The sequence below is a fragment of the Dromiciops gliroides genome, chromosome 1, assembly GCF_019393635.1.
Source record: "Dromiciops gliroides isolate mDroGli1 chromosome 1, mDroGli1.pri, whole genome shotgun sequence".
Lineage (NCBI taxonomy): Eukaryota > Metazoa > Chordata > Mammalia > Microbiotheria > Microbiotheriidae > Dromiciops > Dromiciops gliroides.
In genome coordinates, this window is record NC_057861.1 from 700,316,914 (window position 1) to 700,342,922 (window position 26,009).

Sequence of the window (26,009 nt, forward strand, 5' to 3'; positions counted from 1 at the left end):
GATACTTTTTTTTTTATTTTAAAAAGAGACCTCTATTTGGAGTCAGAAGACCTAGGTTGAAATCCTGGCTTTGCCACCATGATTATGGTGAAATCATTTAAGTTTTCTGTGCCTCAGTTTCCTTCTCTGTAAAATAGGCCTTTGGAGTACACTCATAATAGCTAGGATTTATATAGCCCCTTGAGCAAGCCCTCTTGTTTTTTTTGTTTTTTTGCAGGGCAATGAGGGTTAAGTGACTTGCCCAGGGTCACACAGCTAGTAAGTGTCAAGTGTGTGAGGTCATATTTGAAGTCAGGTCCTCCTGAATCCAGGGCTGGTACTTTATCTACTGCGCCACCTAGTTGCCCCCGAGCAATCCCTCTTAACGTTATAAAAACAAAAAAAAGCAATAATCTATGTTATTTCACTTTATCCTCACAGCCACCCGGAGATGGAAGTACAATTATAATCTCCATTTTACAGATTTGGAAACTGAGGCACAGTGCAGTGAAGTGACTCGTCTAGGGTCTGAGGCATAATTCGAACTCTGGCCTGTCTGTCTACAAGTCCAGCATTCTACCTAGACTAGATGACTTGTGAGAAGGCTTGGACAGTTGGCTAATCATGTGAAAGGGTGTGGTTCTTCAGATTCTCTAAGCCTCAATTTCTCCACTTGTAAAATGGAGCTAAAGAATATTTGCAGCACCTTCCTCACAGGTTCTAAGAAAAGTGGTGTAAAAAGTCGTTACTTAATAGCAGGGTTGTTAATGAATATTAGTTTGCTCCCAGGCGCCTGCCAGAGATGCCCCGGTTGCCTAGGAGACGGGGTCCTCAGCAGAACCCCGCCCCCTTCCCTTTCCGTGGGCGCCGCCATCTTGTGGCCCCGCCTTCCACCGAATGAGCGGATTGGCGGGGGTGGGAGGAAGGAGAAAGAGAAGGGGAAGGGGAAACCTCAGTCTCAGGTTCGCGAGGCTGCTGGGCCGGGTTCTGCTCTCGCCTTCTGCGCCTGCGCCCGCGCCTGCGCGTGGAGGGCCTGCTCAGTCCGCGGACATGGAGGCGCCCGCTGCCCGCTTGCTGCTGCTGCTGCTGTGGGCCGTGGGGACGGCCCACGGTGCGGCCGCCGCCGCCTCGGAGACGCAGCTGGTGAATGAGGACGTGAAGCGCACGGTGGACCTGAGCAGCCACCTGGCCAAGGTGACGGCCGATGTGCTGCTGGCGCACCCGGGCGGCTCGGCCGCGCCCGTCTCCTCCTTCCTGCTGGCGCTGGAGCCCGTGCTCGAGGCTCGTCTGGCCCACCTCGGCGTGCAGGTGAGCCGCGGGGAGGGACCGAGGGATGGAGGGACCGAGGGGCCAGGGCGAGCGGCCGACGCGCCCGCGGGCCTCAACCACAGAGCGGAGCAAGCACCCCGCGCTTCTTCGCTGCGCCTCCCCTCCGGCTCTGCCCCCCCCTCTGACAGGACTCCTCTCCCCCCTCGCAGAGCTCTTCCCCTTCCCCGGATCCCCCCCCTCCCCATCTCTGGACAGCCGCGGACTTCCGCGTGTGATCTGCCCGCCTGCCGCTGACTGACACGTAAGCATAAGGCCGGGGTGCACGGCCGGGCCCCTGCAGGCCACGCCGCGCCCACGGGCCCTTCTTTTTTTTTTTTTTTAGTGAGGCAATTGGGGTTAAGTGACTTGCCCAGGGTCACACAGCTAGTAAGTGTTAAGTGTCTGAGGCCAGATTTGAACTCAGGTACTCCTGACTCCAGGGCTGGTGCTCTATCCACTGTGCCACCTAGCTGCCCCATCCCACGGGCCCTTCTTGAGGGCCCCGCACTTAGCCCCGGGCCCGGCACCTGGCACCTAGACCCCAGGGGAGCCCGGGCTCAGGCCGAGAACCGCCCCAACACCAGCTCACGTCAGCGGCTTCCCGGGCCCTTGGTTTTGGCCCAAAGCGGGGGGCGTGTTTTCGATTAAGCGGCCCTCCCCCCCCACCGCGTTGGCACTGGGAACTCGGCCCTTTCTTCAGATTCTTGTTTTAGCCCCGGCTTCTAGGCTCACCTAGTGGGTCCCCTCTGCCCATCCTTCTTAATCCCAGCGTCTTCCCTCCGAAACCACCCCCAGATTTGCACCTTCTCCCCTACGGGAGACGGTGAGGGACCGACTGTCTATTACCCTTCATTGTGCTTAACCAGTGCTTAACAACGGCTGGCGAGGAAGTAGTAGACATGATTTTATAATCCTTAGAATTTAAGAAGCATTTTTAAACAGAATCCTAAAGAAATAGTGTGTGGATAATAACTTTAATACAGTACTTTCTTGGCAAAACCTTTGCAAAAAGTTTTACAAAATTTTGTTTGCAAAACATCTTGCAAATATTAACTCTTTATATACTCACAGTAACTCTGGGGGGTGGGTGCTAATTATCCACATTTTGCTGATGAGGAAACTACGTTCAGAGACTTGTCCAAGGGCATAATGAGTAAACGTGAGGTCAGATTTGAAATCAGATCTTCTTGACTTTAGGGCCAGGGCTTTGTCCAAACTGTGGAAGCTGCTTTTGCCTTTTCTTGTATTTCTTTTCTTTTCTTTTTTAATTTTTTTGGTGAGGCAATTGGGGTTAAGTGACTTGCCCAGGGTCACACAGCTAGTAAGTGTCAAGTGTCTGAGGCCGGATTTGAACTCAGGTCCTCCTGACTCCAGGGCCACTGCTCTATCCACTGCGACATCTAGCTGCCTGCCCCTTTTCTTTTATTTCTTATAAATGGTTAACTGCCTTTTTGAAATTTCCACGTTTGTATTTAGGAAGAGTCAGGCTGCTTATTGTTTTTATTTACATTGTTATCAGACTAGGATTTAGTAAGTGAGCACCTTGACTTCTATTAAGAGCAGGACAATATCTTCAGATGCCTTAGTTATAAAATTGCATTTTATAGAGTCTCTGGCAGCACTGGTATCAGATTTAACTTCCGAATTCTTTTCATGAAGTGCAGAGTATGGAAGGCAGGATTTAAATAAATTTTGGAGCTAAATTGCTCTCCAAGTACTGTTTTCTGAAATACGAGCAAAAGTTCTGTTTTAATGGGTACTGATTTCTTTTTATATGGAAAATAAGGTTTGGTTTTTTTACGAAGTCCAACCCTCATTAAAGATGGGCGTTTTATGTTATTATAGAAGCAAGTTGTCTAAAAGTATATAGCTGAAGGATAGTTGTAAACCAAGTTTATGTGGGTAGAAATAAGTTTCATTGGTCTTTAAGGCCTTCAGTCTTCCTTGTCTTCGTTTATTCACAATCGGTAGTCTTCTATAAGGACTGTGCAAATCATGGCCTGTTGTAAAGATTGGGGCCATTATGTACTGTGGACTACTACTTTCCAGAAACTTCATTGTAAACTCAGGTTGTAGTTTCCGTGATTTTTGCAAGAGGTAAGTCTCTTGCTCCATTCATTCTTAAGAGTTAAGTTTTAGGTGTCATGTTTTTTGTTACTCCTGTTGAGAAGAGGCAGAAATATGCTCTCTTCTCAGGCACCCTTAGCCATTTGTAGTCCATTTGCTTAAGTGGGATTAAGATAAAAAATATGGAAAACCGGTGGTGACCCCAGACTGGCCAACCAAACAGGTCAAAGGTATATTATTATTGACGAATATTTTTTTCCTCTCCCTTTCAATCTAGTAGGATTCAAAATATTCAGTACTTATAGTTAGGCCATGCCAACATGAAATCCCAAGATGATCTGAATTAATTTATAGATTTAGTGCTATACCAATCAGATGACTAAGACCCAGACAAAATAATAAAATTTGGAGGAACAGAAATAAAGGGGGAGAGTACTTCTAGACCTTGTACTATTTTAACAACAAAATGCAAACAAATTGAGTGTTCACTGATTGGGGAAAGGTTCAACCACTTATGATATGTGATGTTATGATATGGAAAGGGCCCTAAATATAGTGATGGGACTTGTGCTCAAATATTAGCTTTGCTACCCAGTAGTCAGACCACTTAAACTGTCTGGCTCTGTTTATTATCTGTCAAATGAAGGGTTTGAATCCTGTCACTTGTCTTGCCCTTTCCAGCTCTAGAACTGTGGTCTGACACTGACCACCAGGAACAGCTGGTGGGAAGAATTGGAAGAAATAAGGGAAGCCTTTATGAAGTGATGTGGAATGGGTAAAACAAAGTAAAAAAGACAGTCTACATAATTAATTGCAGCTGTCTAAGTGAAGGCAATTTTAAACGGCAATAGGGGTTTAAAAGATTGGAAAACATGGGTATTAATGTATAAAACATCCATCCATCCTTTAAGAAAACAGTGGAAACTTGAAAGAGTTAAGGTTATAGGTGTCACAAGTTCTAGTCACCCTTATATTGTTTTACTTGAGAGTGTTTCACATTGTAGAAGATTTGGTTTTCAAGCTTATACAGGGTTTGAGTAGAGTCACAATTTATCATCACTGGTGATCTCATTACACCCAAACTAGTGAAGGTGATAGGACTGGTGCTCCTGAAAAGCTCTTGCAGGCTGGTTGCTCTTATTTTTGAAGTTGTGAGTCAAATGAAAATGGATTCAGAATTTGTGATCTGAAAAAGCATAAGAAATAATTCTGTGTGTTCTACAGTTAAAGGGAGAAGAAGAGGAAGAAAATCATTTGGAAGTACGAGAAGTAAAACTTAAAGGCAAAAGGTAAGCAGTCTAATTCGTATTTTGTTTGTTTATTTTTTGTGGGGCTGTGAGGATTAAATGACTTGCCCAGGGTCACACAGCTAGTACTCGTCAAGAGTCTGAGGCCGGATTTGAACTCAGGTACTCCCAAATTCAGGGTCAGTGCTTTATCCACTGCGCCACCTAGCTGCCTCCTAGTATTTTGTTTATAACCAATTTCTTACATTTCTATATTTACCCCCATACTTTCTGGTTCCAGTTAACTTTTTTTGTTATTGTTTTCACTTTGTTGCCTTCTGAGTTCATGTCTTGGGCTTCCCTGCCACTGTAGTAGCTTTTTATGGGTTAAATTTTCTTTTTTGTTGTTGATTGCTAGTTTTTCCACCTTTATTTCTTGAATTCATATTTTATGTTAAGGTTGGCCTCTGCTTGGGGGAATGGGGGTGGGGAGAGACACTGTCCCAAATTTCAGGCATTTTTCTGGGGCTGTTTTTAGAGCTAGTTGTGAGAGTCTACAAGTTTTTGGTGCTTCCAAGGTGGTATCATCCTGAGAGAGGTATGGCCACTGTTCTCCTGGTCTTTACCAAGGAAGAGTCCCTGATCCCCTGCAGCTGCATGCTCTAGTGCCTCTCTCTGCCCTGGAGCTGTGACCCAGAACTGCCTATGGGCAATAGAGGTGCTAGTCAGTGCCAGCAGAGGGTCCTCTGCAGTCTCTTTCTTACCAATTTTTTGACCCCCTTACTGTCTCTGGGGTGAGAGCTCAGGAAGCTGCTGTTGCCGCTGTCACTGTGATGTGTGTGGGCCCCATGCAGACCTTCACCATGGTGTTACAGACTTCTCCTGCCAGACTCTTAAGTTTTCATAAGCCTGAAAAATATCTCACCCTGATGTTTTGTTGACTCTGCTGGTCCTAAACTTGATTTAGGAGAATGTTGGGAGAATTCAGCTGGTGGCTGCCCCTAATCTTCCATCATCATCCCCCTTTTCCAGGGCCAGTGCTTTGCCAAACTCCAGCCTTTGATTACTCTCATCATCCTTTTCCTTTACTCCTACCCACAAGCTAATGAATTGAATTGGAGGAAGTCAGGAAATTGTGCTAATTGGGTCCACTAAAAGTTTACATTGTTTAATTTCATCTCCACTGTCCTACTGCTCTCTCATTCACTATGCTGCATTTGACACTCAGTCACTCTCCTGAATAGTCTCTTCGCTGCGATTTTGTGAAACTGCTTTTTGATTCTCTTCCTACATCTCCTTTGCTGGATCATCATCTTTGTCATGTCCCCAAACTGTGGGTGTCACCTGAGGCTTTGTCCTGGGTCCTCTTCTTTTTTTCCTCTAGCCTGTCTTCCTTAGTGATCTCATCAGCTCCCCTGGGTTCATTTATTATTTCTATGCAAATGATTATTAGATCTGTATATAACCTAGCTTTACTCTTATGCCTCCAACTGCCTGTTAGAAATTTTCTGATTGAATGTCCTATAGGTATCTTGTAACTCAATATATTCCAAACAGAACTCATCATTTTCCTCCCACCTTTCCCTCATCCAAACTTCCCTTTTACTCTTGCAGGAAAAGCATCCTCCTGGTCTCCCAAGTTCTAAGTCATAGCTGGTCTGCTGCAAGGTTTTGTCTTTTCTGATTTCACAGCATCCCTCTCATATACACTCATCTCTCTCATTCAGGCCCTCATCACCTGTCACCTTGCCTCCACTCTCTTCTTACTTCACTCCATGGTCCATTCAGCTGTCCGTGTAGATCTGGACACATTGCATCCTGCTCAGCAAATTCCAGTGGCTTTCTCTTACCTAGAGGATCAAATGTAAAGTCCTCTCTTTTCAAAGTTCTTTACAACCTGCCCCCTCCCCACATTTTCAGTGCAATCCTATACTCTGTGGTAATGACCTATTCCCTGCTCATGGTGCACCATCTTCCATCTCTGCTTTTGTCCTGGTTTTCCCCCATGTCTAGAATGGTCTCCCTCCTCACTTCTGTCTCTTGATATCCCCCACTTCTTTCAGGATTAAGATCACATGCCACCTTCTGCAGGAGGCCTTTAAGGTCCCTCCAATGACTTCAGCCATGTATCATCTCTGTGCTTAATTATTCACAGGTTGTTTCCCTCATTAGTGTGTAAGCTCCTTGGGGCCTATGCAGGGAGTGTTCTTCTCTTGCTTTTCCTTATATCCTAGGACTTAACACAATACCTGGCCCATAGTAGGCTTTTAAAAAATGCATGTTGATTGATTGGCCTCTAGTCCAGCCCCTTCCCTGGTTGAAACACTGGACAAGTCACTTAACCTCATCATTCTCAGATAGCTTTTTTTTTTTTTGGGGGTGGGGCGATGGGGGTTAAGTGACTTGCCCAGGGTCACACAGCTAGTAAGTGTCAAGTGTCTGAGGCCGGATTTGAACTCAGGTACTCCTGAATCCAGGGCTGGTGCTTTATCCATTGCGCCACCTAGCCGCCCCAAAACCTTATCATTCTCTAAGAGTGGGCACTTCCCATACCCATGAAGTCACAAGTTTGCCACTTTGTGAAGAATATAGAATGGATATTATCATCACCATCTTATACCAAGGAAACTGAGCGTGGTGAAGTTACTTGTTTCTGTAGTTACATGGTTAGTATCTACAGGAGCTGGGAGGCATTCATATTTCAAATGCATTGCCCTTGAATTACACTGTACTACCTTTATTATAAAGTATGTCTTTTGTTGCTTTGTGCCAAGAAGTTCTGAACCTATTAGTAAATTGACCAGTAGAATTATTTTTTTCTTTATCTAAAATCTGAATTAACTTCAACTACTTTGTAATTTGAATAAAGTATTATTATTATTTCTCATAATTTATTAACTGGCTGGTTGGCCAGAAAGAAATTATACCTATAAATAGATGGGTTTTTTAAGTGAAGAAAAGACAAGTCCAGATAACATTTGTGCTTTGGTGACATCTATTAAGGTCAACTTTCATCAGGAATGCCTGAAAATCCTCTACTTCATTAAAAGCCGATTTTTTTCCTTATAGGATTATACTGTTTTGCTGGGTAAGTTATTCTTGGCTATAAGTCTATATCAGATAGACAGCACAATAGATAGAATGCTGGACCTAGAAGCAGGAAGACCTGAGTTAAAACATGTTCTTCGACATTTTCCACCTGTGTGTGACCTGAGTTTGCCTCAGTTTTCTCATCTGTAAAATGAGCATAATAAACTCATTTACCTCCCAGGTTGTTGTTAAAACTCAAATGAACTAATATTTATAAAGGACTTATCCCAGTGCCTGGCACGTGGTAGGAATTTTGTAAATGCAGGCTGCTGTCATCACCATCACCATAACCACCAGTATTCTGGAATATTAGACTCCAAACTCTCTTCTTTAGTGTGATGGTTACTGAATTATGTGTGATCCTGGTTGGGCTATGGAAATTCTGTAGACTAATCTACTAAAGTATAAGAGGGTAGCAATCTATGTAGGTGGGATGAATGCCTTCGGGTTTTTGAAATGAGATTTCTGGAAGATCTTTGTTGCAAAGTGATCCTGTAACTTGGAGCTTCTAGACTTTTTATGCTTTTTAATCCTTTCTCTATTTCTTCTTTAGTGGGAAAGTATTCACAGTGAAGCTTCCCTATTCCCTAAGTGGAGGTGCCAAGATCCGAGTGGTCATTGAGACAGTCTTCACTCACGCTCTGCAGCCATATCCAACCCAGATCACCCAGTCAGAAAAACAGTTTGTGGTTTTTGAAGGAAGCCATTATTTCTATTCACCCTATCCAACCAAGACACAGACCATGCGGGTCAAGTTGGCCTCCCGAAATGTTGAGAGCTATACCAAGCTCGGCAATCCTACCCGATCTGAAGATGTGCTGGATTACGGTCCTTTCAAAGACATTCCTCCCTTCAGTCAGGTAAACTTTCCTCTTTTTTTTTTTTTTTTTTTGGTGAGGCAATGGGGGTTAAGTGACTTGCCCAGGGTCACACAGCTTGCACGTGTCAAGTGTCTGAGGTCGGATTTGAACTCAGGTCCTCCTGAATCCAGGGTTGGTGCTGTATCCACTATGCCACCTAGCTGCCCCCCAGTCAGGTAAACTTTGAGCTTAGGCCTGCTTCAGGGATAACCAAAGCAAAGCAATACTACTTAAAGACTGAAACACCTCCCCCCCCCCCCCCCAATGGAATGGAATAAGCATGTATTAAGCTATCTCTTGCCAGGTACTATGCTAAGCATTTTACAAATACCATCTCATTCTATCCTCACAACAACCCTGGGAGGGAGATGCCATTATTATTTCCTTTTACAATTGAGGAACCTTGAGGCAGACAGAGGTTCGGTGACTTGCCCAAGGATCACAGAGCTAGTCAGTGTTGGAGGCTGAATTTGAACTTGCATCTTTGTGACTCCCAGGCCGGAATGCCTCATCCATTGTGCCACTAGCTGCTTGATAATAGATAATAATTGTTTGCCTGCACGATGTAATCTATATACGGTACTGCGCTAAGCACCCTGAAGGCTACACAATAACAAAATGCTAGTTGCCTTTAAACTTTTGAAATATTAAATCCTCCTTATCCCTTTTTACCTACAATTAAAGGTATTTGTTTTTCTTTCTCTCACAGGATCCTTTTAAAGTGCATTATGAGAACAACAGTCCTTTCTTGACCATCACTAGCATGACTCGAGTCATTGAAGTCTCTCACTGGGGCAATATTGCTGTAGAGGAAACAGTAGACTTAAAGCACACCGGTGCTGTGCTCAAAGGGCCCTTTTCCCGATACGACTATCAGAGACAGGCAGACAGCGGGATTTCCTCCATCAGGTCTTTCAAGGTGAGTTGCAGCTACCTCTGAACTTTGAGGTAGACAGACATTCCTACTGTCTAGGTTATCCACCTTTTCTCTTTGAGTCCCAGCTAAATACTGAGCTATGGTTGTTTGGTGTCTGGTGAGGTGATGGCAGAAGGCAAGGGAGGTTTTAATACCCTGAAAAGAAAGTATAGAGAGTGAGCAGAATGAAAGCTGCTGTTGGAAAGGATGCCTGGTGGGGCAGAGACTCACAGGAAATGACGGTCTGGGTGAATGTGATAAATAACGGGGTTAAATGGCACAATGTGAAGTATCTGTATGCTTGAGTACCTTTTATTTCTGATTTGTCAGTGCTCAACCTTCTAGATCATCTTCTATTTTATTATTTTTGTCATTCATGGCCACTTGGTACCCATATTCAGAATTTTCAGGCTAAACCTCACCTTTGCTAAAAGTAATAGTTGGAAAATGTTTTCTGTGTTGGTGCCCTTCAGTTTGGAAATCTGAGATCACTTGGGAAGCTTTGGACTTTGTTAGTCAGGTTCTGAGGCTGAATAGAGCCTGGAATTCCTGGAAGAAGAAGAGGAATTTCTTATTGTTCCTGTAGCTTTGCTGTGCCTTCTTTAGTGTGTTTACACTTTAATGTGTTTAGGTGTTACAGGTGAAATCCTGATATAGCACAGTGCTTGGCACATAGTAGGCACTTAATAAATGTTTATTGACTCACTGATAAATGTCAGAGCTTTTGTATGAGGCTTTCCCAGAGTCTAATCCATGGAATTTATTTCTAAATGCGTCTTCTTTGTAGACGTATCCTTTGGTCATTCAGTGTCACTCAGACCCCAAAGGAATTGGATATGATCCAGCTCTTGGTTGTGATTCGCCTTTTATGGAATTCCTTTGGCAGATATTTATCCAGTCCTGTATAGGCTGTCTCTTATTAAACTGGGCATACCTTGAGAGCTGGGACTGCCTTGCTTGTAACTCTAGTGTTTAATATAGTGCATTTTCATTTCTTTGCTGAGGATGGAGGATGTGTAAATATTCTCCTAGACATCTGGACACAAGGGTTAAAATGACGGTCCCTGCCTTCAAGAGATGCCTGGTAAGACCTCATTCTAGTGAAAACCTCAGTATAACAAAAAAGGTTTTCAAGACCAATCAGTGGCCTGTTTATTTTAAGCAGCATTTAGGCCCTGGAATTCTGGCATTATCAAAGAATTTGGAACAACCTTTGGAATTTTGTTACAGTGGAGCTTATCCATGAACTTCTTGACTTTAGCTCAAAGACAGAAGATATAGAGAGACAAACCCACATTAGGGAAATAATTCATTAATTGCAGACTTTTCATGGTTGCATGTAAGAATGCAATTTTACTGAAAAGAACAAATCTTAACACCTCAAAGGAATGGATTGAGAGTGTCCTCTCATATCTCTTTATTCAAGTTCTGCTTGATCTTTATAATTTTTGTTACATTCACTTTTGATTTTTTGGTGTGTCATTGATATTTCCAATTACATTGTTGAAGCTGCTGTGTATACTCATTTCTTGCCTCTGTTTATTTCATTCTGCATCAGTTCATATAGATCTCCTTGTGCATCTCTATTCATCACACTCATCCTTTCTTACACCACAGTAATATTACACTCATGTACCACAATTTATTTAGCAGTTCTTCAGTCGATAGGCATCTACTTTGTTTCCAATTTTTAACTATCCCAAAAAGTGCTGAGATAGCTAGCTAGATATGTATATAGGGACATTTTTCTTATCGGTGACTTCCTTAGGGCATAAGCCCAGTAATGAAGTTCAAATGATAATTTTTAGGTACTTTATTTGTATAATTCCAAATTGCTTTCCAAAAGCTTTAGTATCCTTTTACAGGTCCACCAACTAAGTATTAGTGTGCCTGTCTTTCCACAAAATCCCCCCACCCCCTAATTTTTGTCACTTTTGCCAGTTTGCAGGATGTAAGGTAAAACTTTTTTTTTCCCCCCCTAAGTGAGGCAGTTGGGGTTAAGTGACTTGCCCAGGGTCACACAGCTAGTAAGTGTTAAATGTCTGAGGCTGGATTTGAACTCTGGTACTCCTGACTCCAGAGCTGGTGCTCTATCCACTGCGCCACTTAGCTGCCCCCGGGGTTTTTTTTGATATGCATTTTTCTTTTTATCAGTGATTTGGAGCATTTCTTTCATGTGATTGTGAATGCTATACAGTTCTTTTGAGAGCTGTTTGTTTATATCCTTTGACCATTCATCTGTTGGGGAATGGCTATTAGTTCTATGTATATTTATTAATTCTTTATATAATTTAGATCCCAAACCCTTACCAAAGAACATTTGATACATGTTTTTCCATTTGACCATGTGTCTCTGCAGAAGCTTTTCATTTTGAAGTAATCAAAGTTATTCATGTTATGTTTTTAGTTGCTTTTTCATAAAAACTTCATTATTTCTTAGTAAAGTCACAAAAATTGCTGAGACTCCTTCCAGGCTGTCATCATTCTAGTTTTTACATTTTTTCTTCTTTTTATAGACAGTAAGAAGCTACTGTATATATAGTGTTTAATTTTGCTTTAAAAACAAATAATTGCATAGTTTTTGAAAATAATCTCTGGGGAAATAGTTTTATTATTATGCCCCAATGTAGATGCTTTATTCATAAAAAATATCACTCAGATATTTAAGAAATGCTCCACGTCTGTCCCTTTGTCCCCCTCATTCTTATTTCCTCCTAGGATCTGAATGGTGTGTAATCATGGGACAGAGTAATCAAACAGGTATTGCACCAAAGGTGGTATATAAAAGTTTTATTTCAGAACCCAGCTATGACCTAAAGCATGGTTAGATTATAAATCCAAGTGTCTGAATCTCTCTCTAAGGTGCACAGTTAGTCACAATATTTTATCAATGTAAAATTAGTTTGTGCGTGTAAAAAAAATTATTAACTATAACTAACCTGGAAAAATTATATAATTGGACTTATGAAAAATTATGATTATATGAAAAATGGTAAGTTCAGAAAAATTATAATTGGGCTGTAAGTCCCTTCGTGGTCGCCATTCAAATGTAGAAATATTTTTGATGACTAGCCTAATTTGGGGGGACTAATTTGATTGGGGTACTTAATCTGGGACTGTTGATTATTTGGTTATCTGACTGCTATTAACTTAGCATGGGCCATTTATAAAGTTCCACCACACTGCTCCACTCCCAAATTGATAAGCAAAAGATTAAGAAGCCTCTTAACTAAATAATCAAAGCAGAGTTTATTTATGAGATACAATTTTAAATTATGAATACAGGGAAATAAAATGTACAACCTGACTGCATTCCCGGTGCTTCCACCTGCTGTCCCTGGAACTTTTTTAATACAATAAGGGCCTTAGCCGCCTCTTGCCTTAGGGCACTCGGGTCCTTTTTCTAACTCTGGGCCCTTTTCACTTTGTAAATTCCCCTGCTTCTAACTTTCCTCTCCTTACTGCCACTGCTGAACCCCTGTGTTTCTCTCTCACCGACCTTCTGTCTGTCTGCTTCATCAGTCTGCCCTTCGGCCTCTATTTTCTCTGCTCCTAGTCCTTTAGCCTTCTCCTGCATCCTTGTAGCCCCCGCCTGTCTTCTTCAGCTCTTTCTAATCTTGTCAGTAGCCCCTCTGAGTCTAACCCCCAGGTCTATTTATATCTTTCTTATCTCCACTCAAATCTCGGGGCTTTTTGCACCCACACACCAACCAAACTGATCCACCAGCCAGGGCTCCGGCTGGGGCTGGGGGGATGCTTGAGCATCACGTGCCTCAGCACAGGCTACCCCAGAGCCCAGCCTGGACAAGCCCAGGATCTCTGGGATAGATCTGCTCAGGGTGGAGGGAGCTGGGGGCTTTTTCCTCCCAGCTGTCTGATCTGGCATCTTGTACAGCCCAGGGGGCTTTTTGGCTCAGCTGAAGCTGAGGGGGAGGGGCACCAGCACCTCCCACACAGAAGAGACCCTTGAGCGCCTAAGGCTTTCTAATCTCAGCCTAAAGGTAGGGTCCCCAAATCAAGATAAATTTCCACACATGTTTATTAATTGCCACATATCTACTTATTTTACATATTTTATTGTGTATTTATATGCATATATTTTAAATACTTGTTATTTAACACTTCTATATTGCCTTCCAAGGAAAGGTCAAACTTCTTTGCTTGACATTTAAGGCCCTCCATAATCTGATCCAGCCTGCCTTTCCGGCCTTATCTGATAGTACTCCGTACCTAGTATTATAAGCTTTAGTCAAACTTATTACTGTTCTCTGTCTTTTGAATATGCCTTATGCTTTCCAGCCTTTGTTCATGTTCCTCCCTTTGCTGGGACTCTCTGTGCCACTTGAAGCCCAATTCAAATGCTACCTCTTCCTTGACTTTCCATATATATATATCCCTTGTAACAGTCTTTCTTATGTAGCACTTTTCTTCTTCTCTCTCACTCACCATATTTCCTTGTAATGTATTCCATTCTAGTTACATGTTTCTACTTTTATTTCCTGACTGTTCTGCAGCTTCAAGCAATTGGTAAAAGCTTTGTTTCCCTCAGAGTAAAAAATATTCTACACAAAACAGATATTTAATAAATATATGTGTGAACAAAGAGCAGACCAAGGTTTAGGTCCAGGAGTATTTAAGGACTTTATCCTTTCTCTTGCAGACTATACTCCCTGCTGCTGCTCAAGATGTTTATTATAGGGATGAGATTGGAAATGTCTCTACCAGCCACCTTCTCATCCTGGATGACTCTGTGGAGATGGAAATCCGCCCCCGCTTTCCACTCTTTGGTGGATGGAAGACCCATTACATTATTGGCTACAACCTTCCAAGTTACGAGTACCTTTATAATCTAGGTCAGTAGTCATTTGTAGGGGGTTCTGAATTTGGCTTTTACTCCTGGACAGGCTGTCCACCTTTAGTTAATTCTGTGGTAGATACCCGTTTCTTTGCCTCCTGGGGAAGGTTGTGGTGAATTTCTGTGTTTGAGTCAGGCCTGTGATTCTTTGGTCTTCCAGGTGACCAGTACGCTTTGAAGATGAGGTTTGTGGACCATGTGTTCGATGAGCAAGTAACAGATTCTCTGACTGTGAAGATAATACTTCCAGAAGGGGCTAAGTGAGTATGGCTGTTAATCTTCTCTCCCATGTGCTTCAGCTTTCCTGTCTGACTTTCCATAGATTGGAAAAAAGTTCCAAAGAACAACTGTGCATATGTTGGAGATAACCTCTAGTGTGTAAGAGACTTGGTCTCATGTTCCTGGTGTTTGAAAATAATCTCTTCTCTGCTTCCTAGGAACATCCAGGTGGACAGTCCTTATGAGATCAGCCGAGCCCCAGACGAGTTGCACTACACCTACCTGGACACGTTTGGCCGCACAGTGATTGTTGCTCACAAGAACAACTTGGTGGAGCAGCACATCCAAGACATTGTGGTGGGTGGCTCTTCCTTTCCTCTAGGCACCCTTTATACTCCTTTGCTAACTCTTGTTTGTAGAGTGGGCTCTGGTGTCGCTATATTGAAGTGATGCTGTGGTGTGTAGCTGGTGGTGAAGAGCTGACCTGTTAGACATGGGGCTTTGTGCTTGATGTGTGCCTTTTTTTTTTTTAAAGGTTGGAACTCAACTGGCTCTCCCTGGGTAATTTCCTGCAACTGTGGAGAAAAGTTCTTTTTTTAAAGGGCCCTGGATCCATTACCACAAGTAACAGCCCTTCTCATCTATTTTCCTTCTCAGGTACATTACACATTCAACAAAATCCTCATGTTGCAGGAGCCCCTGTTGGTGGTTGCAGCCTTTTATATCTTGTTCTTCACAGTGATCATCTATGTAAGGCTGGACTTTTCCATCACAAAGGTATTTCACTTTCTTTTTGCAGGTGGGGGGTGGGGTGGGATAGAAACCCAGAAGCCCTACCACTCCACACAGATTTTTTTGAGCTTTAAACACATCTTACCACTTTTAAACTTGAAGGCTTGTTCTTTTCTTTCTTTCTTTCTTTCTTTCTTTTTTTTTTTTTTTTAGTGAGGCAATTGGGGTTAAGTGACTTGCCCAGGGTCACACAGCTAGTAAGTGTTAAGTGTCTGAGGCCAGATTTGAACTCAGGTACTCCTGACTCCAGGGCCGGTGCTCTATCCACTGCGCCACCTAGCTGCCCCGGCTTTTTCTTTTCTTAATCTGTGTGCTTTATATAGCACACTCTTGTGGTCAGATTTGGATTCTACACAGTCCAGAATGTTAATAGCTAGAGGCCATTTGGAGAATAAATATTGTTTGGCTCATGTGTTGGAGTGGATTCTTTGGGAGAAACATTTCCTGAAGTGGGTCACCTTTGTTTCAAAGTTCACTCAGGATTATTCACTTTGATTCATTCTAAATGAGATTGTTTTGTAATCAGTTATAAGGGGAAACCAAATTATTTATCGGAAGGTTTCTTACTGGGCAGAGAATCCGAAAAAAAGAAATAATTATGTTTATACATAATTCATTCATTTTGAACCTGAAAAAAATCTTTCTCTTTTTGTGGGGGAAATCTCAAGAACTGGCATCAGTTTTCTTGTCTCTAAAGTGTTTGACTAGTATTAAGCATGCACTAAGAAACTTTCTTAATTCTTCTTTGATTTAGACTGCCATATCCAGTTTTCATTGTTCTATATCCTTGTTATGTTTTCTTTTGTTTCTTGTTTCCTCTTTCTATTTAATTTCTTATTTAACTTTAATTTCACCTGGATTTCATCTAAATTTTGATGGTCACTTGAGTTTGTCTAATGAGTAGTACATTGGTTTATATTGTTGTTCCAGAAGGATTTTGCTTTGATTGTTTTTAACCTTCTCCCCTTTTCATCTATTTTCTTAACCAATAAGTTTCTTTGACTCACTATCCACTTTCTATAATCACAGTTGAGATTTGATCTATATAGGACCTAATTACACCTGCACTTTGTCAGTCATTCTCAGTGTGAAATTCTGTAGCATCTGTTGAGTCATGAGCATTCTTATGTTGCTTTTGGATAAGTACATTAGTGATTCATGGCTGATGATGAGGCCAGGGCATGTGTGATGGCTAGCATGGTGCCAGAAGAAGACATTTTGAGGTACCAAGACCCCGTTTTTATGTATGAGTTGGTTATTTCTAGTCATGTGCTGCCAGAACAAGAAGTGAAAGTCCAGAATCTTCCTAATAAGACCACACCTCAGTGAATGGCAGCTCTTTCATATGTTGTCATGATTTTCAGATTTCTTACATTCATAGTGACTTCTCTGTCATTGGATTCTTTTAGGGGGGATAATTATCTGGAAGTGACATGTTCTTGGGGGCAGTATACTTTTTTAAATGACCTTCTAGAAAGATAGTTTTCTTCAGATAACTGTTATTTCTAGATTCTAATATGTATGATCAAGGTCAAGGTGAAGTTGGCCTTCCTGACCTTTTAAATGGCAGGTGTGTCTTCCCTCTGCAGGATCCAGCTGCTGAAGCCAGGATGAAGGTGGCTTGCATCACCGAACAGGTTTTAACGTTGGTCAACAAGAGATTAGGCCTGTACCGTCACTTTGATGAAGCCGTCAACAAGTACAAGCAGTCACGAGATGTGTCCACCCTCAACAGTGGCAAGAAGACTTTGGAAATGGAGCATAAATCCTTGACTAATGAGATTGCATCTTTGCAATCCAGATTGAAGACCGAGGGTTCTGATCTTTGTGACAAAGTAAGAGATATGGACAACTCTTTCCTCTTTCATAAGTGTGTCATCAGGAAAGTTTCCTGGTGACCATTTCCCAAGTTTTTTGGTATTTGAAGTATACCACTGCCATGGCAGCATCAATAACTGTTGTTCACTTTAAAAAGAACTGTCCTAAAGCAAATGGGATGCCAGTATATTTGGGGGAAATGTAAGCCATGGCTTTTTTTTTTTTTTTGGTGGGGCAATGGGGATTAAGTGACTTGCCCAGGGTCACACAGCTAGCAAGTGTCAAGTGTCTGAGGCCGGATTTGAACTCAGGTCCTCCTGAATCCAAGGCTGGTGCTTTATCCACTGCGCCACCTAGCTGCCCCCAAGCCATGGCATTTTATGAGTTTTCTGGTGATACTAACTAGGAGTACGAAATTGAAGTTTCAATGTCTGTATTTTAGAAAAAGTATCTAGAGATTGATTATTAGAAACACTGTGGTCAGCTACCATGTAGTCATCTAATAATAGGTGTCTTTAGTAGAAACCTGTCAATCTGACGTGTTAAGTACCTACTGGTTGCTTAGCTGCATGCTATGTTAGAGGCACTGTGCTCAATGCTGGCCAGGTTGTGCATATCCTGGAATAAAGTTTTCTTCCTAGGTACAAGTCCAGGGTTAGGCTTTTTAAAGAAATTGCTAACTCGGTTTGCTGCATCTCCTAGACACTGGTGTCAAAAGGTGTCCCAGTACTTGTATTGGAGAGCTATGAGAGTAGACGGTCCACTGACTTTTGGAGTCCCTTGGACCTAGCTTGTGTCCTAGCTGTGTATGTACCCTCTGACCATTCCTTTCTTCATCTATAAAATGGAGGAAATACTTATTTTACAAGACTGCTACACCCAAGTTATGTTATGCCAATCAGAGGAGACTAAGTGGATAGAGTGCTGGGCCTGGAGTCAGGTCTGAGTTCAAATCCACTTCTGACACTTACTAACTGTGATCCTGGTCAAGTCACTTACCTTCTGCCTATTTTCTCAGCTATAAAATAGTGATAGTACCTACCTCACAGAGTTGTTATAAGGGTCAAATGAGATAATAGTTCTAAATCACTTAGCACAGTGAGATGATCTTTGTGAAAGTGCTTTATAAGCTTCAGTGGAGATAAATGTATGTCTCCATGATGATGAATATGATGATAGCATGTCAAAGGAAATCAGGGTTCATTTCTTTTCCATGACATATTAGACATTAGGAACCCTAAGAGATGTTAGCTGGAATATATGTGGTAGCTCAGAGTCCTGCTTTTGTATAAACCTCTCTAATGTCCATTTTTCCTCTTGCCTTTTCCAGGTCAGTGATGTCCAGAAACTAGATGGTCAGGTGAAAGATCTTGTGCTGAAATCATCATTGGAGGCAGAGCGACTGGTGGCCGGCAAGCTCAAGAAAGATGCCTACATTGAGAATGAGAAGGCCCTTTCTAGCCGACGACAGGAGCTGATCACCAAAATTGACAACATCCTCGATGCTCTGTAACCTGCAGCACTGCCTTAGCTACCTAGGAGCTACCCGAGCAAAGTGCTGGGGTGGACCCTCCGAGCTCAGAGCAGCTATGCCTTTGGGGCAGTGGGGAGGAATTAGGAATGTTGGGAAGGATGTTGGCTGCCAAATTTTGCAAGTATTGTATGGGTTTTTAAACCTTGGTTCCTGACCCCTTATTATTGTCCCTAGGAGTGGTCAAGTCAAGCTGAGGGCACTAGGAGTCTTGCTTCTCCACAAACCTTTCCTGTGTTTGTTTAAATAAACACACACATACACACACACAAACTTTGTATTTTGAGGAAAGGAATCTGAGTTTGTACTTTTTTACTCCTCACATTCAGCAAATGCTTATTAAATGCCTGTCATGTGCAAAACACTCTGCTGAGTGTTGGAGAACATGTAAAGTTATAAGGCCTAGGATTATACTTGGAGTTTTTAAATACTTTGAACTGTGCCCTCCTAGCTTTAGATGTTTGGGGTTTTTTGTTTTGTTTGTTTTGTTTTGTTTTTTAATTTGTGTGAGACCAAACTGAAATAAACCAGGGACTGTGAATGTTTGTTAAATTGTCTTTTTGTTGTTTTTCATTCTAAACTTTGAATTGGTGAAACATTAAGCTCCACAGAGTTGTATGGATTGGAATGGGGGAGAAAGGAAAGACTTTTTTTTTTTTTTTTAAAGAAAGAGGGGGCAGCTAGGTGGCGCAGTGGATAAGCACTGGCCCTGGATTCAGGAGTACCTGAGTTCAAATCCGGCCTCAGACACTTGACACTTACTAACTGTGTGACCCTGGGCAAGTCACTTAATCCCCATTGCCCTGCCAAAAAAAAAAGAGAGACCTTTCATAGTACAAGCTTTACAGAGGGTAAAAAAATTGCTATGGAGGCTGCTGGTCCTTGGGTGGTTGTAGAGGACAGAAGCCTGTCTAGTGCCTCTGGAAACTCCTCCCTCCCCATCTTGTCCCTCTGCTTGTCTCAGCTTCTCTCACATGCATCAGCCTCTGGGCAGCCACTGATGACTCCTGACCTTGGTGAATGGAGAAGAGGACAGCATGAACTGTGAGTGTAGGATTATGGGATCATAGGTTACTTAAACTGAAGGAGACCTTACTTAGCAGTAATGAAAGCCTTCTCAGTTTAGCCTAAATTGACACATAAGCTGTTGGTTTATGTTGGTTGGTTGGCTGGTAGATGGCCCCTGTCAGAAAGTGGGACTGGTGGAGATGATCAGTCATTGTCATTGATTAAGCTTCCTTCGTGTGTCAGTTGTTTATACTGCTCTTAACCTGCATTCACTTAGAGTATGGTAAGAAATAACTAGGCTACATTGGCCTCTGCGATTGATTTCATCTGGTCATCTGGACAACATTGTGCTTTTTTTTTTTTTTTTTTTGCGGGGCAATGGGGGTTAAGTGACTTGCCCAGGGTCACACAGCTAGTAAGTGTCTGAGGCCAGATTTGAACTCAGGTACTCCTGAATCCAGGGCCGGTGCTTTATCCACTGTGCCACCTAGCCGCCCCCAACATTGTGCTTTTTTGCACAAAGAGAGCTTAAAATACCATTTCATGCACGAATTCTTTCATTCATTCGTTTATGTAGTCTTTTCCTCACAAACAAACCCTTATGAGAGAAGTAGCAGAGTATAGTATATATTTCTGGTTTTTAAGTGAGGAGAGGTTTTTTTGAATAGGTGAGGCTCAGTTAGTAAGTGGTTATGGGGCACTAGAACCCAGGTCTATTAACTGCCAGTCCAATGCTTTTAATAATTTTAAATAATTTGTACATCTATTTATTCCCTAGTAAAATGTCCCTTCAGGATCGTTTCCTTTTCGTCTTTGTATTTTACCAGGAGCTGGTTCTCAATGTCTGTCTGAATGTCGCCCAGCCTCTCCACCATTAGACAGATACATAAGAAAAAAGTCTTAGCGGAATGCCCCACCCTCGGGATTTCTTGAAAACCTTTGCAATATTTCCCTGCTCCCTCCATTCCCTCCTTCCCTCCCAATTTCAGACCCTCTTCCTTAGGGAAGGTGGTGACAGATGCAGCAGGGTCCGACTCTGCTTCTGGCTTCCAGAGCTCTGAGCTCGGTGGGTTAACCAAGCTGCCTTTTCCCATGGCCTTGGCCTTGGCCCCTTAATTCAGGGCACTCCTCGCAGGTCTGGGGCTGTGGTCTGCTGACCTCCTTCTTTGGGGGAGCGGGGATTGCTTTATTCTCTCCGCCCACCACCCGGCGGTAGACAACAGAGGTCCGCTTGGCCGTCGCGAGTACCTCGTAGTGTACCGCGGTAGACGAGACCCACTGCGCAGGCTCCGAGAGCGACAGAAGGACGCATGCGCCATCCGGCTTGCTGGTCCCTGACTGTTGCATCCTTCCTGGTTCTCAGGTGGAAGGCTCTGCTAGGCGCCCGCTGCGGGCTGCGTCGGTGCGCATCTTGCAGTTTCATCTGCTCCTCCGGACTGCGACTGTGTTATCCAGGGCAACTGAGCACTTAGAGACCATGCAGCATCCCAGGGGACCCGCTGCGTCCTGCGCTGCCCGGAACGGGCGTGGTCTCCCCAGGCGGGGGAGGGGGGGGTGACCTGCGCTGCCCCAACCTGCCCTGTTCCATGGGGGTCTGTGGGGGTCCTTGAGGGCCCTCTTGGCCTAACCTGCAGCTTTATTTGCGAGTGTCCCCATCCTCTCAGGGTGGACAGGGCCGTGCTCCAAATGGTCCAGCCGAGAGTCTTGCACGTGGTAGGGACTCAGTCATTTTTAAAATTTGATTGAAAGTGACCCACAGACCTTCACCGGTTGCCTAAAGCAGTTACTTCTTATGTAAAAAGAGGTAATTAGTCTAGACTTTTTAAGGTCCCTTGAGCTCTGAAATTTTATGATTCTCTGGGCTTAGCGGTATCTTATCTTCATGTCTTTTCCACTATTAGAGTAAAAATCTAGACCCTTTAGAGATGAGCAATGGCCTCTGGGATCAGATCAGAAGTATAACGTTTTAACTCCAAATGACTCCCTTTTCAGGGAAGTTCTTCATCCAACCAAGCCCCCTGGAGATTCTCTGCCCAGAGATTCTCTCCCCAAATCTGCCTAGGACCTTTGGGGTCTAGAGTCTGTCCTGAACAGTGCCTGGGAAAACCCACCCTCAGACCCCTTCATCCCCCTTCAAGTGACATAACTGGGTTGGGAGGAGACTCTGATGAGTTAACACAAATTCGAACATCCAGCCTGGTCTGTTAATGAAGCTGTGTGGCATTTCAGGACGGAGAGATACTGTAATTTGAATGCTGAGAAGTGTTTGGTTGGGGAGTGAGGGATTATTGGTGGGCTAGAATGGCTCTCCTGGAAACTTCTGGAGGATTAGATTTTGGCTTAGACAATCAATGAAGCTCTGGTATGTGGCCGGCAGAGCTCAACACATGTTTTTCTTTGCATTTATCTGCTTGCTCCTTCTTGACTTATCAGTGTGCCATCCCTGGACCTAATGCAATCCATTCTCTCTTACACATCTCTCTTGTGGAGGACTGAGTCTGCTGGTTTCACTCCCTGCAGTATCCTAGGGATGGGATTTAGAGAATACCTGGAGGGTACCATGTAGTTAGACTCGCCACTAGGGGGCGATGTAACAAGTCAGGATTTCCTCCATGACCAGATCATTGGGGAGCCAGACCCCATGGCTCTGACCCTATGGACTGAACAAGGGTGGGGGAAGGGCATGCAATGAATCCTTTAACCCCACCCCCCACACACGAATCAAGGGAAAAAACAAAATTGAATAACGAGAAGTGCTACAGAGTCACTTTTTCCTCTCTAATTTGTCTTTGAGGCTGACATGAGAGAAAACCCCAAATTTCCGAGTGTGCCCATCACAGTTTTACCACAGTATCCTGGCGGGGCATCTGGTGCGGAGCTGATAGTGCAGGGGGCCCTGGGCCGAAGCCCTGCCGGAAACCTAGTGCTGCCAGCGGTTGGGGGGCCGATGGCTGAGACAGGAAGCTCCCCATGGCTAAGGGAGGAGGGCTCTGGGGTTTGGTGACAGAGAGGCTGTGTGAAGCCTCTAGCTTAGGAGCCAGAATGTCCCCAGTACCTCCTTGGATCTATTTTTTAGTACCCTTGGAGCTGCCCCCTCTTCCTGACTCAACCACTTAGCAAGGCCTGGGCGCCATTTTGGACTTAGGCCATCATGGGTAAGCTTGTATGGTTCTAGGCTTTGGACACCAGCGATGCCTGATTGAGTGGTGGAGGCTTCCTGGGTGAGGTGGTGGTTCCTGGAGAAACTAGGTACCAAGTACAGAAAGAACAGTAGCAGCAGTAGCTAACATAATTCAGTGATAAGATTCCAGGGGTTTGCAGAATCATCTGTTGAAGGAAACTCTTCACTTCAAGCAAAGGTCCCGAGTGGCCCCAACATATGGCTTTCTGGTGTCAATGTTGCTGCCTTCCACAGCAGGGTCATGTGTGTTTGTGTCTGTGTGTGTGTTTGTGGGGGGCAAAAGTGAGTGTAGCCTAGAGGTAATGAAATTCCATCCTTTTCCTTTCCAACTTGTCCATTGTCCTCAATAAGATTTTGGTCACTGAAGGCTCCCAAACTTAGAGTCATTTTAGACTCTCTTCTTTTTTGTTCTCTACCATCCATCAAATGCAAAGTCCTATTCCTTTTTCTTCAGAAATATTTCAAATGATTATTTTTTAAATCTTCCTATCACTACCATCCTAGCGCTCACTCTCATGTGCATAGGTTACAGTAATAGATTCTTAGCTGGTATCTCTCTTCCTAATTCATTCTCTACAGTACTTCTTGAATACTCTTCCCAAAATATAGTTTTTATGATATTGGTCCCTAAACATGTTAGATCAATTCTAAACACTATAGACTTGCATTCGAAGCTTTCCCAATAATTTCACCATCACCTCCCTACCTACTAAACCCTATAATGATTTGTTCTGTTGTATCCAATGTCCAACTCTTTACAATCCCATTTGGGGTTTTCTTGGCAAAGATACTGGAGTGGTTTGCCATTTCTTTCTCATTTTACAGATGAGGAAACTGAGGCAAACAGGATGAAGTGACTTGCCCAGGGTCACACAGCTAGTAATTGTCCAAGACCAGATTTGAACTCAGGAAGATAGGTCTTCCTGACTCCAGGGTTGGCACTCTATCCACTGTGCTACCTAGCTGCCTTAGAGTGACTGTACACAGGTTGTTTATAGCTACTTCTTGTGTTCATGATGCCTTCTTTTCTCTGGAATGCATTTCTGTCTCAGTCAATTCAGATCCTAGCTCCTTCAAAGCTCAGATCAAGCCTTGCCTTCTTCAAGAAGCCTCCTGAAGAGTACTCCATGATATCAAGACCTTGCTTGCAATTGTTTTCATGTGTCTTTCAAACTAAACTATAAGTTGCTGTTGTTGCTCCTTCATTCTCAAAGAGGACCAATAGCACAAGGGAGGTGATGTCACAACTTGCAAGTGAATTGGATCTAAGTGAGGCAGGGCTGTGCAGAGTCACTAACCTCAAGGCAAGGATCTTATTGTTTGAGAACCCAATTTGTGTTCAACAAATGCTGTAATAGATGAATGAATGCATGAATGAATGAATGAGCAGAAGAATAAAATGGATTTGGTCCTGCTTGATCATTTATCCAGGTCATATTGAATGTTGCTTGCATTCATAGCCCTGTGATAGGAACTATGGAGTGTTCCCACCCAAGACAATGGGAGGACAGAGTGTGACTGAAACCTGCATCCCCCTCCCCAACTCGGTACACCATTATCTAGACATTTCTGGACCTTACCATCTTTAGAACAGTTTTAGACCCTTCTTCATAACAGGGCCAAACGTAGGATAATTGGAGAAGCCTTGTCCTTGGAGGAACTCTGTTCTCTGTGCTTCCTGGTACATCCCTCTGGCATATCACTACTTTTGATGTCAAAGATCAAAATATTAATGAAAAAGCTAGGGTATCAGGGCCCAGGTGCTCTGGAATTTTGAGCGGCCTTGTATATACAACCTTGATTCTGCCAGCAGACACAGTGGGCTCTGTGCCCTTGTGGCCACTAGATGGCGCTCTAAACTTATGAAATCCAGAAGCTGGGCCCGCTTCAAATAAAGTTGCTACTGGGTAGGGGATTGATTGCTGCCTTGGATGAAACAGGGAGGACTAGAACCTTTTCTAACCCAGCCAGGCCAACAGTGGTCCAGAAATGGCCAAAGTCCCCTATCTTGCTACTGTTTCCTCCATCAGAGGCATCCGAAGTATGATTATCCCTCTTTTGCGGGTGTTAAGACATTAAGTACTGCTCAAAGTCACATACTAAATTAGCAGTAAAGCCAAGACGTCCCAATCTCCAATTTTTAGCCCTAAGCCACTTTGCCCATTTCTGGTTTCTCTAATTTAGAAGAAACCCCAAACAATCAACAAACATTTACCAAACAACTACTATGTGTCAGGCACTAAGAATAGGGAGTACTAGGGCTAAATGAAAGAAAAGAGTCTAAGAAGGAAGTAGTGGACATTAACTGGAACAAGGAGAGACAATGGGGGAAATTTCATCTGAGTTGTCCTTGTCTTAAATCATTTCAGTCAATCAAGGAGTTGGGGTGGGGTAAGAAGTAGCATTGTTGGAGTAGAAGTCCAATAGAGAGAGATCTCTTAACATAGGTACATCACAGTTTCTGGGGACTCTATGTGGGAACGGAATCAAGATAGGTAGTTGGTTGAGGATAATCTAAAGCTGAGGCATAAAACTCATGGACCCCTTAGGCTATGGCTACAAACTCCTTAGTTTGGTTCAAATCAGATTAAAATGTAACTAGAAAATGTTTAATAAAATAAATAAAAATACAACACAGATAATGTTAATCTATGATTTTCTAAGTCAATATGTGACTAACATTTGAGTTGACCATTATCTATTATTATTATAACATTTGAGTTACTAGTATTACATTATCTATTTGAGTTTGACACCATTGGAAGGACAAATTCCATCAGAAGGAGCCCAAGAGGGAGCCAGATGTCTTTGTAGGGTATTTATACCAAACTTTAGTGCTTGCTATGACATGGGATATAGATTCTATCTCAGAAGCAATACTAATGTATAAACGAAGTCATGTGGAATCAGCAGGTTACCACTAATTTAATATGAAATGTCAAATACATATAAATGATATGACACTGTGCTACATAGACACAATGCTACATAGACACTGTGGAATAGGTATTATACATATACATATTCACATATATATACACATATATATCTGTAATACATTGTCTCTATTCTCAAGAATGTAGTTGGAGTCTAGTTGAAGAGATAAGATGAATATGTGGGGGAGGGGGAATTAATTAAATAACATCACCATGCAAAACA

The 26,009-nt window shown here is 43.0% G+C and overlaps 1 protein-coding gene across 1 annotated transcript; it reads left to right on the forward strand.

Moving 5' to 3' along the window:
* The first annotated feature begins 942 nt into the window (after positions 1-942).
* On the forward strand, positions 943-19,213 carry RPN1 (ribophorin I). Its single transcript, XM_043975170.1, has 10 exons — positions 943-1,287; positions 4,579-4,643; positions 8,224-8,530; positions 9,240-9,449; positions 14,107-14,299; positions 14,462-14,561; positions 14,739-14,877; positions 15,178-15,297; positions 16,902-17,147; positions 18,461-19,213. Exons 1-10 carry the CDS (start codon positions 1,030-1,032, stop codon positions 18,641-18,643), a joined length of 1,821 nt encoding a protein of 606 aa, XP_043831105.1. The 5' UTR covers positions 943-1,029; the 3' UTR covers positions 18,644-19,213.
* The last annotated feature ends 6,796 nt before the right edge of the window (positions 19,214-26,009 follow it).